The sequence below is a fragment of the Trichoderma ghanense genome (genome assembly GCF_004382785.1).
Source record: "Trichoderma ghanense strain CCMA-1212 chromosome Unknown scaffold_11, whole genome shotgun sequence".
Lineage (NCBI taxonomy): Eukaryota > Fungi > Ascomycota > Sordariomycetes > Hypocreales > Hypocreaceae > Trichoderma > Trichoderma ghanense.
Window position 1 is genome coordinate 634,593 of NW_027395674.1, and position 15,388 is coordinate 649,980.

The 15,388-nt window shown below is 51.1% G+C and overlaps 5 protein-coding genes across 5 annotated transcripts; 3 read left to right on the forward strand and 2 right to left on the reverse strand.

Moving 5' to 3' along the window:
• Window positions 1–1,248: 1,248 nt before the first annotated feature.
• CCMA1212_008207 (uncharacterized protein) lies at window positions 1,249–2,265 on the reverse strand (the record flags this gene model as incomplete). The annotated part of the gene is made up of 1 exon (XM_073705351.1): window positions 1,249–2,265. One exon carries the CDS (start codon window positions 2,263–2,265, stop codon window positions 1,249–1,251), a length of 1,017 nt encoding a protein of 338 aa, XP_073555997.1.
• Window positions 2,266–2,957: 692 nt separating this feature from the next.
• CCMA1212_008208 (uncharacterized protein) lies at window positions 2,958–3,890 on the reverse strand (the record flags this gene model as incomplete). Its single annotated transcript, XM_073705352.1, has 3 exons — window positions 3,687–3,890; window positions 3,240–3,505; window positions 2,958–3,211 (listed from the first exon to the last, which is right to left on the reverse strand). Exons 1-3 carry the CDS (start codon window positions 3,830–3,832, stop codon window positions 2,958–2,960), a joined length of 666 nt encoding a protein of 221 aa, XP_073556004.1. The 5' UTR covers window positions 3,833–3,890.
• A 408-nt stretch (window positions 3,891–4,298) lies between these two features.
• CCMA1212_008209 (uncharacterized protein) lies at window positions 4,299–6,397 on the forward strand (the record flags this gene model as incomplete). The annotated part of the gene is made up of 3 exons (XM_073705353.1): window positions 4,299–4,472; window positions 4,517–4,594; window positions 4,907–6,397. The coding sequence occupies 3 exons, from the start codon at window positions 4,299–4,301 to the stop codon at window positions 6,395–6,397; spliced, it is 1,743 nt and encodes a 580-aa protein (XP_073556005.1).
• A 1,347-nt stretch (window positions 6,398–7,744) lies between these two features.
• CCMA1212_008210 (uncharacterized protein) lies at window positions 7,745–8,365 on the forward strand (the record flags this gene model as incomplete). Its single annotated transcript, XM_073705354.1, has 1 exon — window positions 7,745–8,365. The coding sequence occupies one exon, from the start codon at window positions 7,745–7,747 to the stop codon at window positions 8,363–8,365; it is 621 nt and encodes a 206-aa protein (XP_073556174.1).
• A 1,207-nt stretch (window positions 8,366–9,572) lies between these two features.
• On the forward strand, window positions 9,573–15,239 carry CCMA1212_008211 (Receptor-interacting serine/threonine-protein kinase 4; the record flags this gene model as incomplete). The annotated part of the gene is made up of 1 exon (XM_073705355.1): window positions 9,573–15,239. The coding sequence occupies one exon, from the start codon at window positions 9,573–9,575 to the stop codon at window positions 15,237–15,239; it is 5,667 nt and encodes a 1,888-aa protein (XP_073556173.1).
• Window positions 15,240–15,388: the final 149 nt, after the last annotated feature.

Sequence of the window (15,388 nt, forward strand, 5' to 3'; positions counted from 1 at the left end):
GGGTCTGTGTTGATGATGGGGAGGGATTGTATGGTGGTTTGAGCGTTGGGCATGGGAGGTAGAATGGAGCTATTTCGGCGTATTGGGTCTTGGATATTTGGACATCTCTGAGCTCGAGAGTCATGTGGCGAACTGGGTTGGCGTTGGTATTGATGTGATATGGGAGGTGATTCCGGTGTATGGTTAGATGTGAATTTTGAGGGTCTGTGCTGGCGTTGTATCAGGGGGGATACTGCTAGAGTTAGGTTTTGATGTATGATGGTTTTTATGGAGGAGATGGCTGTATCTGGGTGTGTAAGTCGAGGCGAAGGTACTGTGTGGGTTGTTGAAGTGCCCGTATGCATGTCGTAGATCGTGTATGTGGATGAAATTGATGAGAAGGTTGTTGGACGGGGACCTCGTATCAGGGTGACTCGCGTATCTACATCTACCGATTTACTTCGCTGGTTATTTCATTTCTTTGCCATCTCAGATTGGCCCTTCCCAATCGCAAAAAAAGAAGAGATACTCCTAGGTGCAACACCGATGTTCCGAACAGAGACAACAAACGTGTAATCCAGTGAGCACATTTCCGCCACCCAGGTCAACCTCACCAAACCATTCATCTTCCAACAAAACAACTAATCGAAGTCTGCAGAAAACAAGTGTGATGGCAACTATAGAAAGTTTACTTCTATTGACGTCGAAACGTGAATAAGCTCCATAACGGCAAACTTCTAGACTGGTTTATTCGTTGACGCAGGGGCCGCTTGCGCATTGACGTCCTTTTTCTACACCGGTAGACGGAGACTTACGATGAATATCGGCGTGGGGTTAGTTAATAAGGTTGGGTTTCCACGTGAACAGATGGAGTTGGGACGTGCCTTGTGGGGAACTCGTGGATCTGGATCGTAGGTTTATTTGTGTTTGATATGCTGTGAGTTGGTGGTGAGGGGCTTGGGGAGGCAGCTTGTGGGCGAGATGTCACAGAGGCTGGGTATGCAGAGCCATCAAGGTAAGATGAAGTTTGGTATTTGATGGGGAAGACATGTGAAGAGTGATGAATTATTTAGTGCGTCGACGATTGTAGATGATGATATATCTCATGTACAAGTTCAAGGTCGAGCATACACGCCTCGACATTAGGAACGCCGCTGAGACGGCCACAAAGTTATTAGTCTGCCCATGTAAGAGTAAACAGTGATTAAGTTAGTCTATGTCATTTATGATTCTTTTCAATCTCTTAGCCATCATCACCCGACTTCTATTCTATCCCAGTAATTCTCCTGACTTGGCAGTGCCATCAGCGATCGACTTCCTCTCCCTCCTCCGACGCACGCCCCTCTCAATAGTCCCATCGGTCCAGACAACTCTCCCAGAAAGCCTCCTGTTCACACAGGCCATCGTCTTGACCTGCACGCTTTTCGACGTCCAAGCTCCCGCTGGCATCCACGCGACATGTACCTCCAGCTCGAGTCCAACGTTGTTATCCGTAGCACAAGATAGCAAGCGGTGGGCGTGACACCGCAACTCGTTCGTAAACTCTTTGAAAAGGGCGACCTTCTCGGGGCTCTTTGAAGGCGACGGGTGATTGACTAGCATAGTGGCGAAGATGACTCCTAGGATGATGCCTGCTGTTCCGAGGAGGAGGGACATGAGGCTCGCCGAGGCGCCGCTGGTGAGGCCTAGGAGCGTGCTTTGTTGGACGCCGCTAAATACACCCTTGTCGGTAGGCTTCTTGTCTTCTATCGTGTGTGTGCTCGAAGGGTCGTAGGCGGGCAGGTCGAGGGGCGGGATCCCTTCGTCGAGGGGTCGGGGTGGCGTTCCGGGTTCGGGAAGGACTTTGATTAAGTATCTAAAGAACATGTGTCTTTCTTTATCTTCGAAGCGATATCCGTCGCAAACGTCAAAGTAGACGCTGTTTTTCCGCTCAAAGGGGCTGTTGGTACGGATGCTGGTGGTGGCATCCCGAAGCACGGGGCCCAGATGCTGCTCGATGGTGTTTCGGTACGACTGCTGGATGGAATAGCGTCGGAGGACGAATGATACTGTCTCTGATCCGAGGAGGTTGTTGAGTACTTTTGTCGCGATGCCCCAGAGGGTTCCGGCTGCTGTTGTGCCGGCTACGAAGCCGATGGCGCCGGGATCCATGAGGGCGGCAATGGTGAACATGGTGCCGAGGGCGACTGCTGCGCTAATCATGGACGAGAGGAGCATTAGGGACCATCTTCGCTTCTTTTCGACGGCTGGGGGTTGCTTGTGTGTCAGAGATGTAGAATGGGCCATATCTGCGTCGATGGTATGCGATATCGAGCTTGTAGTACAATGATACTTTCAAAAAAACAGAGGATATGAACATGTTTAAATGGGTTTCGACATGGCTGCCTAACTCTGCCTGGAGTACAAAGTAGCTCTGCCGGTCGACCAACATCCGACTCTCTGTGGTAGGCTACAGGATTTTGTTTATGGTGTTCGGCGATGCGACGCCTATTGGTTCGAGATATTGCTGTCGATATTGCGGCCGCGGCGGGGTGACGTCGCGGCATGTTATTCGTAGCCTCGTGGTGGTACTGGAGAGGCAACAGGCACACGAGACGTGGGCTGATTTGATGAATGGATCGTGGCGGTAAGACTACGTGGTCGCGTTGCTTGGATTCAGCTTTTGGTATTGGTGGGAGGCCTGGGTGCGTGGCCCTGGTTGTGGGATTCTGTCTACTTGGGGACCTGAATCTATGTGAAACAGCTGAATGCAGTGTTGTCGACTTCATTTGGGGTTGCATGATTGTAGAATTGTACGACTGCCCAAGCAAGGTACAAACAAGGGATCTTCAGCCCTGCGTGTCATCCCTCACTGCGAGGGAGTCGATGCGAGCCACGAGGGTCGACCTGCGGTAAATGGTGATGCCACCGGCGCAGTTACACCATCCGTCCTCGATTGTGCGGTACGCTGAGATGAAGATCGTCATGGCGAGCCATGTTCAGCGAATGCCCTCGGAAGGATTTATAGATTCCATAGCCAAGGTGCGGGATGGAAGTTCTGCTGGCTGGTGTGCTCGATCAAGACTGGGGGCTGAGATGCCGTGATGCAGTCCAGGGTCACTGAATCCCACATCTGCTGGCATTACGAGAGCAGCGCGGGAATGGCTTCTTTGGTATGAGTCTGTTGCCATACGATGTTGTCGAAAGGATGGAGTATTTGTTAGATGAGCAGCGTTTCGACACGTGCTAGATGCTGTGAACTGTTGAGAGGCACGGCTGACATGAGGTTGCCTTGCTCGATTCCGACATTCTCAATCGTGAATCTGCTTGGTATTGGGTGATTCGAGCGATCATGCCTTGGTTGTGACTGTAAGACGACTGGTGTATGCGGATGGCGGAAAAGGCGTCTTGCATGGAGAGGGGAAGAAGCCGTCGGCCTAGCGCTGGTGGCGTATAAGGAGCATTGGCCGTCTCGATTCCATTCAATGAAACATTGCTGAAGTTGCTGGTTGAAGGTTCTGGAGACGGAATAGGAATTTGGGGAGCTCTGGAGTTGGGTTATTTAAAAAGTCCAGGTCTCAACGGCGAGAGAGACCATGGCTTGAAGGTGGGTGAGGGACTTGATATGTAGAAGTTGGATAATAAATAGACCTGGCATGGATGTGTCCCGAACAGTATCAGAGTTCAATGTGAGAGCTTTAATAAGGAACCAATGCCATAGAGAATACTGAATAAAACTATATGCCTGGTTTTTCGATAGGTCGATCTGAAGGCCTTGAACTTGCTGTTCGCGGGATCGGAGCCGGATATCGGCAATCATACCCCCTGTCCTCACATCGCCGACATACGACATAACGGCCGCTCTTTGCCGCATCTCCGCTCTACTGTTATGCACGCCACACGGGACTTGGCCCTTTTCTGCGCGATCATGACTTTTATAAAGTCAAAAGAAGAAAAGAAAGACCAGAAGAGTGGTTATTGGTGCGGTTGAGGTTTGGTCGGGAGATGGAGATACGGACGGGGGTTAAGAGACGGCGAGCTAGCGGAGTTGACGGTGGAAGCGAGGCGGGAGGAAGCGGACGGGTTTGGTGGAGATTGACCGGCATCTGTGGCCAATTATGCTGGGATCTGGGAGGGTTTATTGCCAGAATGGGTGAGGGTGGTGGAATTAGAGTGGAAGTTGCTGATGCGTTTGTAAGCTGTGATGCGTGGGAGATGATGCTTGGGAACAGTAGTAAAGTATATGTATTCACAAGATAGATAAATGGTGTGAACGTGGTCATCTTGACTGATGGGATAAGAAAGGTAACAACAACTTGAAGGTAACACCTATCATCACAATGCCTCCCTCTCCATCGCAGCTCATCGCCACGGCAAACGCCTTCATCTCCGCCTACAACAAATGGACCGTCCCGGACGTCCTCTCCATCCGCAGCCCATCCTGCAAGCACCACGTCCTCCCCGGCATCAAACCCCCCAGAAATAACCAAGACTTCGGCGAATTCCCCGAGGGCGTGAGTCCCGTCATCCGCAACTTGCGTCTGCATCTAGTGGACAGGACGCCGCTGGTGGTGGACGTGGAGGCGAGGAAGGTGATGATGCATTTGAGGAGCACCGGGGAGATGGATGTCGGACCGTATGGGAATGAGTATTTCTTTGTGATTACGGTTAGCGAGGATGGGGAGAGGGTTGATGAGATTTTGGAGTTTTTGGATACGGCGTATGCGGCTGAGTTTATGGGGAGGTTGAGTAGGGAGACGGGACGGACGTTGGGGTAGTTTGAGCTGATGTTGCGAATACATTGTTTGTTATCCAATTTTGAATGACTGCCCTGAATGTGAGCCTGATTGTGAGCGAACAATAAAAGCCCGACAAATCTATTCACCGCGCTCTCACCTCACATTCAACTCACATCGCGAGTCCCTTTTCACTCCACCACAACCATTAGGAGTCCGACGATCGCAAAACACAATGTTCAGCTTTAGCCTCACCATCTGCGACCTCGAGCGGCTTCCCGCTTTTGTTTACGGCCATCACGGGCTCCAGCTTCTCGCTTTCCTGCATCACTTTGAGCCTTTCGCCTCGCCAGCATATCAAGATGGACGAGATTGCCGACGACGTCGCCAACCATCCAGCGCGTACCCCCGTTGACGTTGCGCTCAAAGACTATCTGATTGAAGGACCCGCGCCGGAAGGAGAGGGTGACAAGCTCTTTGCTTGCCCGCATCTAGGCTGCGACGGGTTCACCTTTGAGACGGTTTACGAGTGCCAGATCCACGAGGAAGAGTGGCACAAGCCGCCGTACTTTTGCTCGGACTGCGGCGCCAACTTTGCGGCGAGGACAGCACTCAAGCGGCACTTGAAGAGCACGGGACACTTCAACTGGGTTTGTTGTGAAGAAACATGTGTAATGAAAGGCATCCTCTTTGCCAACCAAGCCGAATTTGTCTCTCACGCCTTGAACACTCCGGGCCACGAGCACCTTTTCCCGGGAGAATCTCTCCAAAGTCCCGGCTCAGCGAGGCGAATCAACCTCATGGAGGGCGAACTCGGTGAAGAAAGCTCATCGGATGACGAAGGCCACATCTGCCCCGAACCATCCTGTCGCCGCTACCAGCACGTCTTTTACACGGAAACCGAGTTCACGAAGCACACCGAGTCTCACGGCCACATCCACGCCGTCAAGCACTCCGAGTCTCTCCGCGAGTCTGGCAAGTCCATCGCAGATATCGAGACTGAACAAGAAGCCGCGCGAGAGTTCCGCTGCACCGCCCGACACTGCGCCTATTTCGGGGAGAAGCTCAAGCACAGCCAGAGCTACTATCGCCATATCGCGACTGCCCAGCATTTGACGGCACGGCTGATCGAATCGAATCCCGCTTCGCCGACGGCAGAGATTCGCCTCAAGTTTGCACAAATCAGCCTGACGTGCGACGAGCCCGAGTGCCCCAAATTCGAGCACTCTTTCCTCGGCAGGGGCAACCACAACAAGCATACCAACTCCGTTGCCCATAGAAAAGCGGTCGAATACGGTCAGTTGAAGAGAGCCATGGTCGGTTCAGCTGTTGGAGGCCGAGAGAGTGTGAAGGCTCAGACACCGGAGCGGGAAAAGCCGACTGCTGAAGCGGCACCTCCGACGACGCCTCAGATATGGAGCCGCAGCTTGTTTACGCCCATCAGTCCGGCAACGAGTACTTTCCGGACTCCAGTTCAGCTCGTCACGCCGACCAAGCGACAGGCGAAAGACGTGGTGATGATGTCGCCGCCGCCATCGTCACGACGGGAAGAGTCGCTGAAGAAGAGGAACCGAGAGCTGGAAGAGGAGCTGAGGGAGACGAAAGAGAAGATGGAGCGGATGCGGAATGCCTACCAAGAGCAGATCAGCTCATTGTTTCAGACTCTGGGAGAGACGCAGAGCCGAAGTGTGCGATATGATTGAGGACCTGACGTTTGTTGTCTGTGTGGAATGAAAGATGGCTTGTCGAGGGGTGGTTTGTTTGTCTGAGTGACTACGCTGGATGAGAGGCTGATGGAATCTGAATTGCAAGTGGTGGATTCATTTCACAAATGTTCAGAGTTGGTACTTCTAGTCGAGGAAGGGTATAACGTAGGATGCTGACAAGCAGATGCGAGTTGAGTCTTCTGCTTTGAGTCTCACGGCTTCACACCTCGTGCAACCCCTTGTTACCAGAGAAGCAAAGTGAATATATACAAAGGAATGCAAGCTGAAGCAGCTGTAAAGTCACCAAGATTGGTAGCTTCAATATGACGCGCCCATAAAATTCATCATCAATACTGTTGCTCTTGTATCAGTCGCGCGCATGCGTCCAAGCTAATAACACGCAGCTGTCTGACCGCATCCATCTTACGAGAAGCTTGTGTAAGACCTATGCCTTCAGCGGAAGCGCCGATGCAAGATGAAATAGAGCTTTGTAAGACAAAAGAGGCAATGACAGTTGATTGGCCTAACGCTCATCTTCAAGGAACTGTTGACTGCGAAAGAACTCCATCAGCATTATTGCGGAAGCTCCATCAGCATCATCATACTGGATCATCTCTATGGAATCATCAACATCACCGCCTGACTCTACGGCTATTACGGGACGTTTATAAAGCTCTCGCCCCCGTAACAGCAGCTGAACCCTGTCTCTCCCTTCTTGGCAATTTGCTCAACAGCCCTGTCCTACCAGCGGGGCTTCGCAGAGACAAGAGCCCTCGAATAGTAGCTGCACCTAACCATCCCTGCAAGGCCACCATTAAGGTTCTCACCTACAAACACACACGCAGCACGAAGACGTATGTTCTCCAGATCAAGCAGGTGAGCGTCCAGGTGAATGCCTTGAGCGCCCTGCCCGGTGTTTCTTCCACCAATCACCCACCACTTCGCATCGCCAGCTCGTGTCCCGAAGAAGACTATGGTGTATTGTACGATGCTTCGAGCGGGAATTCCACAGGAAAAGGGCGGATCAACGGGACTTACACAGGCCGACCAGCGCCAGGCATGTCAGGGGTTCAGCTTAAAGACCTTCCCGAATTGTACGTCTCAAACGACGGCACCGGGAGGCTGGCGGTTGTCATAGGTGGAATATTCCATCTGCTCCGCTGCTTCGCTCGAAATGGATATTGCTTGTTGCGTAGCTATTATGTCGTCCTGACGTCCACCCATTGATGGATAGGTTCTCGTACTACATAAGACCATCCGGATCGACATCATGTTATCCTATTCCCCTTATCCACACCACGAGCACCTCCACCTCCCATCAACCGTCTTTCCACCACCGCCACGATGCTCGTCAAGACGCTCCTCGCCACCCTCTCGGCCGCCTCCGCCGTCTTCGCCGCCACGCCCGTCGAGAGCGGCAACTGGGTCTCCGTGAGCCCGGGCTTCCAGACGCAGACCTGCGAGGGCGGCAGCGTCAGCGGCACCACCTTCAGCATCCCCACGAGCCCCAACGGCAACTCGGCCGGCGCCGGCTGCTCCAACGGCCACCTCCGCGCCGAGCGCCGCTACACAAACGACTACAGCTCCGGCGTCCACCAGTTCGCCGGCACCTTCAAGATCAACTCCATGGGCGGCAGCCGCATCGCCATTAAGCAGACTTTCAACGGCGACACGGGCCCGTACTTTATTCTTGCTGTTGATACCGGCGGTCGTTTGTACAGCGTTGAGGGCGGCGCGACGCTGGCGACGGGCGTGGCGAATGTCGGGTCGAGCGTTACGATTAACACGGTTCACAACGCGGATATTCACAGCTACCGGGTTTATGTCAATGGCCAGTTGGCGTTCCGGGATGATAATGCGCCGGGTGGAAGCTTTTACGACAAGTTTGGTGCTTATACTACTGATAGCGGTACTGGTCCTATGAGCATCACCTGGTCTGATGTTGCTTTCTGGACTCGTCAGTAAACACCTGCAGTGTGTTGGCTGAGGGAGGGGAGATTTCATGTATATGTTCTAGGAGGACTTGTAACTGGGCTTTGAACGAGGGACGGTGTCTGGCTCCATACTCATCTGTATATAAACGCTTCATGATGAACAATTGATGACATGGATGCATTCCTCGTTATTTCTTGGTCGTTCTCGTTTATTCTCCGTAGTACTTCCTGGGGATCATGCGGAATGACACAGCTTATCGCCTGCCTGCATATTAATATCCGTAGACCAGAATCCGCCTTAGCCCATGAGGATGTTTTCAAATCAGCTGAATAGGCCGCTCGGCAGGCGTCTCCGTACGCCAAGTGGACTCCCCCCGAGTGACATCAGGGCCGCGGATCTGGAATGGCAGCAACGGGCTACTATCATGGATTTGTATATTTCAACCTCCGATGTCAAACACGGATCGGAGCGATATACTATTCCCATCATGATCCATACCGACATTACACCACAAACCATTTATATTGAAAGAGGTAGGCAGTCCGTGACAAAAATGCAAGGTCTTGTCGAGGAGTCGGTCAAGGCGCACTAGGTAATTCTATGGGAGCAGTGTTTTTTTTTTCCTCTTTTAACTCATAAATGACTTGAAATGCGGTTTAGATGGTAGTCTGCGTGCGGTTATATTCGCATCCTGAGAGTCATCTCGAGGTTGTACTTGCTCAATGAGGGGCATCAAGCGGAGAAATTCCGTCGATGAATGCAGGAGATCTTGCGCACTATATCGAACGAGCCCAAGGCTTACAACTCTGATTTCAGGCTCTCTCATGTGGCTTGCAGGCTGTCGAATCAACCTTGCGGAAAGCCCCATGTTCGGGACTGCAACATAACCATGGCCGCTGAACAAGGCACAAACCAATCGAACGGCCTCGGTCATCAATCAGGCATACTCGATGGCGGCCTATAGATCATTGCCACGTCTACAGTAGTAGCGACATTTCCTACAGTCGCGGGGAATGCGAAATATGTTTGATACTGATGGATGTAAACAAACATCTCAGCCCAACATCCAAGTTCAGCCGCATCCTTGCTCACATGTACGGACATACGTGATTTTTTAAAACGGAAAAGCAGCTGTTGAATTCATTGTACTAGATCAGCTCTTCGATGTTGTGTTCTCACTGAATAACCGCATATTGCGGCCTCGAAATTCTCATCGAGCCGGAGAGGAATTCCAACCATGATGGAAACCAACAAGATTTACTTACACTTTCTTTTGGTAGCCTGTTTGGCTACGCCCGCCACGGCTTCGTGGTGGGATGATTTCACCAACAACTTGGCCACGGACCTGACACCACTGATTGCACTGTTCGGCGAACAAGCAACCAAGCAGTTCCTCAGCGAGTCCACAACCATCTTGGACAACTTTATTTTCGCCATGGCACCGCTAGGGATCCTTACCGGAGTCGTTTCGGCCATTCGAGTTTGCGGAAGCCCATCACTGCGAGCATTCATTGGCCGCGCACAGGAGGGAGGCGGCATTGCTGAGGCGGAACTGTGTTCCTCTACGAGTCGAGACGTGTGCGAGCTTTATCACAACGGTGCCATCGTCAGAGTCTTTGGGCGACCAAAGATACTCGAGATTGTCTATGATCCGGTTCTTGAAGCGAATGAACTCGGCCATAAGCACGAGTTTGGCATCAATATTTCTCGAGAATACTTCCAAAAAACCATACTTAACGACGAGCGATGGCACGAAAGGGGATTTGATGATTCAGATGATGAGGCCAAGAATCGTCTGTCATCAGCCAACAGTTCATCGGTCGACTTCGCACCGAATCCCAATCTCTCCCTCAATATAGGGATCGTCAAGCGGTCTTCATGGGTCTATTCCGTGGCAGCTATATTCGGATTTGTCGCACAGTCATCTGTTGTACTGTTAGGTGCCGTTGTAAACTACAAACTGGACTGGACCAAAAACGACAGGCCTATCGATCCCTGGGCATTTCCTTTTGTCTTCACTGGCACAGTATGTGTCAGTCTTGGCATGTTTCTCTGTGCTACTCTGGTAAATGACAGCACCAAAGAGAGAGTGTTCGAGCGGAAAGACGACTTGAGCGCCCAGAATGCTTCACCAAGTCCTATCCTTTACGTCGTCCAGCCCGGAAACCAGGTGGTTGGAGATCAGACTTTTGATCCCTTTTTATTTTCCAGGTCCACCAACAGCTACATGACCTCATGGAAGGCCCCCTCGTCTTCCGACTCAAACTCTGGGCCACAAACCCTCGTGATGAGCCGAAAGAACATGCTCGTCTTCCAAAAGCTCAAAAGGCCATCTGATGAGGTCTCGGTATTGATTGCGGCATTTATAACCACGGTGGGCTTTGTCTTGCAATTCGTCGGCCTAAGGGCCATGCACTCGGTCGTTTCCCTCCTGCAACTCGCAGTCACCATAATGATGAGTATTGTCCGAGCGTTGTTGAGGACGCAACGCTTGAGCATGGAGGCTAATGTCCTTCGCGATCGCCCTGATGAAGTTAGCAGTCATGAACTGGACTGGCTTGCCCTACAAATAGGCAAGGGTGCGCATGAACCGAGATGCTCTTGGAGTGTTGTTGCGAAGACACCTTCAAGGGTTCCACCGCAAGGCTCTGCCACATCTGACAACAAAGCATGGGAATATCGATCCAGGCTTGCAAAACTTACTGGGCAACCAGCAAACTACAGTTCAAAGCTATCCAATGTCTGGGACAATGGTTTGGTGAGCGGCCGGTTACAGGCCCAACAGCTCAGGAAAGCGATTGAAGATAGCATGCCCATATTCATTGCGCACGCCGAGGCAAAATATGATATCAAGAGCAGAGACACCATCCCTTGGTCGCTGAACATTGCGACAGGGACTTTCGGCACCATGTCCCATCATCCTCCAAATCACCAAGCCATAAATATCCCGCTTAGGAAGCAAGATTCTCTCTGGACCGTCGACCAGAACCTTCTCGAGGCCATCATCGGACTGTGGTCATGGTCCATCATGTCTGATCCGCGTACAGAGGGAGAATCCTTTGGGTTCAAAACTTCAAGCGCCTCAGATATACCAGTGTATAGGGCGATAGCAGCGGGAACCGAAACCGAAACGAAGCAGACATGGAGAGAGATCCAGTTCTGGATGGGGAGGCAACCGAATCTTACTCTTACAGCATTTACGAAGGGAACCTGTCCAGCCTATAATCAGGGCACGGATGCAACAACCATTTGGCACCACTATAAGCCCATAATAGTCGCCGGAGATGAGCCATCCACACCTGTCCCGCTGTTCGGCAAATCGCATCCTTATCAACGACTTTTTGGTTGGCATGGCATTGATGCCTTGAAAGGACCTTCTGTGGGAGCAGTCAAGGTCAACTCGAAGCACATTCCTACGCTATGTTCCCAAGACATCTACCAATCTTTCTTGAGCACTGTTGCAGCATCATTTGACCTCGACAGCGAAGCAACCACTGTTACAAGAGAGAAAGATACGATGCGCTTGGAGCATCAGTTGGTCACTAAACTGATGGAATCTTTCGAGGCGAGCGGCCTAGGTTCGAAACAAGATGCATGCCTAATCATAGTTCCAGCGCTGCAGAACACTTCCGCCCTCCCACGTGCCGTGAAGGCTGTCCCAGCTGCTTATCGGATTGCTGATGGTCTCAGAAAAGGGGATGACCTAAGAGAAGCAGAAGGGGTTCTTCAATGGGCATGGGGAGTGATCTCCGAATCAGGCGAACCTCAAGACAGTGCAATGATTGAGCTAGGCGAGCTCTATCGCTGCGCTTTATTCTCCGACGACTGGCAAGCGTTTGGAAACCGAGGAATCAGTTGGATGGATTCACAGAGGAACTTCTTGACGTCACATTCGACAAAAGAAGTGGTAGACCGTTATGTGTCTCTCGTGAAGCGGCCTAGAGCAAATCGGACTGGGCAACACGTTTTCGATGCTATCATGGCGCGTGAAAGAGGGGAGGCCCTTTGGTCAATCAGCCAGCTTGAAAAAGGCGATGACTTCCCCATTGACGAGAGAAGCGGCCGAACTGTACTGTCCTTTTTGTCTCAGGAAGGGTGGTTCGAGCTCGTTCGGACTGTACTGCAGATTGGCTCCGTTGTGGACTCTGTGGACAGTAATGGCCGGACACCACTAAGTTATGCCGCTGAACGTGGACAACTGTCTGTCGTTGCCATCCTAATGGAAGCAAATGCTCTACCGATTACTGAAGACTCGTCCCGGCGAAGTCCGTTATCATACGCTGCTGGTGAGGGCCATGTTTCAGTCATTGAAAAGCTGCTGAGCGATCCACGTGTGAACATATACTCCAAAGACATGCAAAACCGAAGCCCACTTCACTGGGCGGCAATAAACGGCCATCATGACGCTATCAAGTGTCTGGTAAACCAAGGAGGGCAAGTTGATCTCATGGATAATAACCACCACACACCTCTTTATGCTGCACTTTCGAATAATCGGCGGGAAAAAGTGGGCAGGAGACAGACTGCAGACCTGCTACTACAGCTCAAGTCAAAGACCGAATTAATGATTCAAGGCAAAGAAGCTTTAGAATGGGCACTTGAAAATGGCGACTTCACATGTGCTGAATTTCTCTTGGAGCACCGCGAAGCAGAACAATCTATGGGAATCACCGTCACCGTCGAAGTAGGTGACGTGGCATGGAGACATATGGACCTTTCAACCTCCAATTCCCAGACGGGTCTCAAAACAAGATTTTTCGATCATGAAAACAACGAGAAGGAAGTCACAAAGGAAGACGTTATACTTGTTGCAGCAAAGGGATGCCGCATGGCCATACATTACGTTTCGAATGGCTCGCAGCAAAGAGAAATAATTTGCGAAACCGGATATAAGATCATCAGCACGCTGTTGGACTGTGTCCAAGAAGCGCCTCGAATTGAAAAACTGCTCGAAGCTGCAGCGTCGAATGAAAGAGATGCTGAAGCGATCACGTCAACCCTTCTGGATCACTGGCAAATACACAAACACATACCGATTCAGCTCACAAGTAAACTGGTAGAAGGTTTACAAATAAGGAGGAATGGGGAGCAGGTTTTGAGAGTACTTCTGCAGCAGCCACACGAGAACATCCACGTTACGGAGACGGCGGTACGTGTCATTATCCGACATTTTGGTGTGGAAGTTATGGCACTCCTCCTTAGGCAGCTCGGAGGACAATTCGAAGTTACAGAAGACGTGATCGAATATATACATATCAACCGCCGCGCAAATGATATCATGATGCTGCTTCTCAACCAACCACGGGCAAATACCCCGATTACAGAGGCAGCAGCTTGTTTAATTGTCAAGTATTTCGACACAAATATTGCGGCGCTGCTCCTTAGCCGATACGGGGAGAACGTGATGGTCCCGGAAGATGTTGTCAGTGCTGCAGCTGCAAACCGAATTGCCGGAAGAGGAGTCATGGCACTACTGCTAGATCAACGAGGAACGCAATTTCAGATTACAGACAGAACGTTGGAGGCAGCCACTGCAAACCCGAACGGAAGAGACATAATCGAGCTACTTCTGGAGCAACGAGGAGCAGAGGTCCAGGTTACAGAATACATTATCAAGCTCGCGCTCTCTAACCTGGAAGGACGCGAAGATATAACGAAGCTGCTCTTTGACCGGCGGGGAGACCAGGTCCATATTACAGAAGAGACCTTGCAGTTCGCACTCCAGAAGGACGCTGAAAAAGATGTGATTGAGCTTCTCCTTGATTGCCCGGGGAAAAGGTTCCATGTCACAGAAGAGACTATGCAGCTCGCACTCTCTTACGGCGCTACGAAAGACGTCATTGAGCTCCTTCTCGACCGGCTGGGGGACAAGCTCCAGATTACGGAAGAATTCTTTGAGCGTGCAAAGTTAGACTGGGCTGAAGCACAGTTGATCGAACTCCTCCTTGACCGGTTGGGAGACCAGTTCCAGATCACAGAAGGAATCATTCAGCTCGCAGCCGCAGGGAGGAGAGGACCAGCTATAGTTGAGCTGCTTCTTGACAGGCGAGGAGAACAGATCCGGATCACTGAAGAAGTGCTTCGGGCTGCAGCTGGGAGTGAATTCTTTGCTCATAGGGTATTGCAACTGCTTTTTAACCGGCGGGGAGAGCAGATTCAAATCACTGAAGAAGTGCTGAAGGCTGCAGCTGGAAATCATGACGATGGTTACCAGGTAATGAAACTGCTTCTTGACCGGCGGGGGGAACAGAGCCAGATCACTGAAGAAGTGCTGAAGGCTGCAGCTGGAAATCATCGTGATGGTTACCAGGTAATGAAACTGCTTCTTGACCGGCGGGGAAAACAGATCCAGATCACTGAAGAAGTGCTGAAGGCTGCAGCTGGAAATGATTGGAATGCTTATCAGATAATAGAGCTGTTTCTGGACCTAGAAGGAGAACAGATCCAGATCACTGAAGAAGTGCTGAAGGCCGCAGCTGGAAGCCATTCCCGGGTAATGGAACTGCTTCTTGACCGGGTGGAAGAGCAGGTTCAGATTACTGAAGAAGTCCTTAAGGCTGCAGCTGGAGGTTATTACCTGGTAATGAACCTGCTTCTTGACCGGCGGAGGCATCAGGTCCAGATTACAGAAGAAGTGGTCACAGCTGCAGCTGGAAATGGATATGGCGCTCGAGGGATGTTGGAACTACTTCTTGACGAGTGCGAGGACCAAGTCTACATTACTGACACCGTAGTCAAGGCTATAGTTGACAATGAGGGGGTGGACAATCGAGAAGAGCTCATACAACTCCTTCTCGACCGGCGAAGAGAAGGGTTTCAGGCCACGGAGAAAATGGCGGAAGTCATACCTGCTGAGTGGACGGATATCAGACAAAGGATAAGAGATATGCTTGAACACCAATAACGGAAAAAAAAAAAAAAAAAAAAAAAAAGCAAGGCTGGGCTACCACGATTTACGAGTATCGCAGACTTCAAAAGATGGGTTTCTTAAATTCAGGGCTTCAACAACTGAGTAGGCTAATGTGGATTGATTCTTAATCTCTCCATGCTTTA